General features: G+C 69.6%; 1 protein-coding gene across 1 annotated transcript; it reads right to left on the reverse strand.

Moving 5' to 3' along the window:
- Positions 1–349: 349 nt before the first annotated feature.
- Positions 350–1,473, reverse strand: EMIHUDRAFT_460808 (hypothetical protein; the record flags this gene model as incomplete). The annotated part of the gene is made up of 3 exons (XM_005769637.1): positions 1,378–1,473; positions 1,068–1,174; positions 350–960 (listed from the first exon to the last, which is right to left on the reverse strand). A coding segment is annotated over exon 3 (492 nt), but the record flags the coding sequence as incomplete, so codon positions are not given.
- Between the last annotated feature and the right edge of the window lie 315 nt (positions 1,474–1,788).

Consider the following 1,788-nt stretch of genomic DNA (forward strand, 5'->3'; position numbering starts at 1 on the left):
AAAAGGAAGGGGGAAAAAGAAAGGGGGCGGCGAGAAGGAAAGGAAAAGGGGGGAAGGAGGGCCAAGGGGAGCCAGGGCGGAAAGAAGGGGCAAGAAAAAAGAAGGGAGGAGAAAGGGAAATCCCCCCCCCTCCCTCCCCTCTCTGTCCCCGGCCCTCTGTCCCCCCTTCGCCATGTGGCCTACGTGCGTTTCCCCGTGGCCTCGCTCTCCCTCTTAGCGGTTGAGAGTCGCAGCGGCGGAACGTCAGTCCTCGTCACCCCTGGCAGAGGGGCTTTGTCTATTGGTGATTGTTTTGTCTATTGGGGAGGCCTGACGCGCGCACTCTGTCTGTCGGTGCGGCGTCCATACTGTTTGGTACATATCATGAAGGCATATAACATGACGTGAGCCGGCGGAACGTAAGAAAACCCCAAGACGCGCGCGACACACACACATGCGTGCGAGAAGTCCGAAAGGTGGGGACGAGTAGGGACGCGCGCGCGCAGCACGTACACAAGATCCGAGCAGCGGGCGTCCAATAACGTACAGTCGGGGGCAAGCCCACAGAGGGAGAGAGGTACGGCCTCCCGCCGGGTGGCGATGCTGCGCCGCCGCGGCACTGGGCAGTGGTGACAAGACAGTGCGAGGATCCGGAGTTCGAGGGGGGTGTGCGGCGCAGTGCACCGCTCTCCCCGGCCCGGCCGGCCTCTCAGCGGCCACGAGGAGGGGGAGGGGGGGGGGGGTCCATGGGGGGCGCAGAGACTCGAGAGACGGCACGGGCGCGCGGCAGGCAGCGCGGCACCGCGTCAGAGCGCAAAAGAAACCGCGTCGGAGCGCGGCAGAGCGCTCTCTCGGACGCGACATGCGAGACGCCGCGGCGCTGCGGCGGCGCTGCGGCGAGAGGTCGAGGACGCGCCGAGTCGGGTCGAGGTGCCAGCAGCGCCCAGCTGGTAGCACCCGGGACGAGACTCGGGGCGGCGCCTGCTCAGTCGACGCAGCGCGCATGCGAAAGAAAGGGAAGAGGGGGGGGTTAGGGGGGTATTGGGAGAGAGGGGGAGAGAGAGACCTCGGCCGCGCACGAGGCGCACAAGTCGAGGGCCGGGCAGAGGAGGCACTTGAGCCAGCGAGCGCCGGCCGCAGCCGCTGCGGTGGGCCGCGCCACGCCGCACGTGTCGCACGCGTCGTTCCACGGCTCCTGTAGAAGGAGAGTGAGAGTGCAGGCATGGCAATGTGTAGCGGTCCGGCCTCCCCCCATCTCCCCCCTATCTCTCTATCCCCCCCCCCTATCTCCCCCTTCCCCCTCCATCTCTCCCCCTATCTCCCCACCTCGTCATCGTCCTCGTCGTAGTAGTGTTGGCCGGCCGCGTCGCGCCCCTGCTTGAGCCGACCGCTGAGCACGCGCTGCGCCATGGCGGCAAGCTCCTCTTCCGAGGCCGCCCCCTGCCCGCCGCGACTCTGCTCCTCGGCCACGCGCTCCCGCAGCTGCCGCTGCATCCCGCGCTTGTCCTTCTTCGGAGTGATGCCGCGCCGGTGCAGCGCAGCGCGCAAGCCGGCCTTGGTGATGGGGATAGGAATCGGCTTGGCGGAGGCGACGGAGGCGGCGGAGGCGGCGGAGGTGGCGGAGGTGGCGGAGGTGGCGGTGGCGGCGGTGCCATCCCCACGCCCCAGCTCCGGAGATGGGTCGCCCGCCTCCGCCGCCGCCACCGCCGCCGCCGCCTCCGCCGCGGCCGCCGCCTCCTCCGCCGCCGCCTCGCTCCGCGTCGCCCTCTGCGTGGTCGCCGCCAGCGCGAGACTCCGCCGCCGCCGCCG

The sequence above is a fragment of the Emiliania huxleyi genome (genome assembly GCF_000372725.1).
Source record: "Emiliania huxleyi CCMP1516 unplaced genomic scaffold EMIHUscaffold_4122, whole genome shotgun sequence".
NCBI lineage: Eukaryota > Haptophyta > Isochrysidales > Noelaerhabdaceae > Emiliania > Emiliania huxleyi.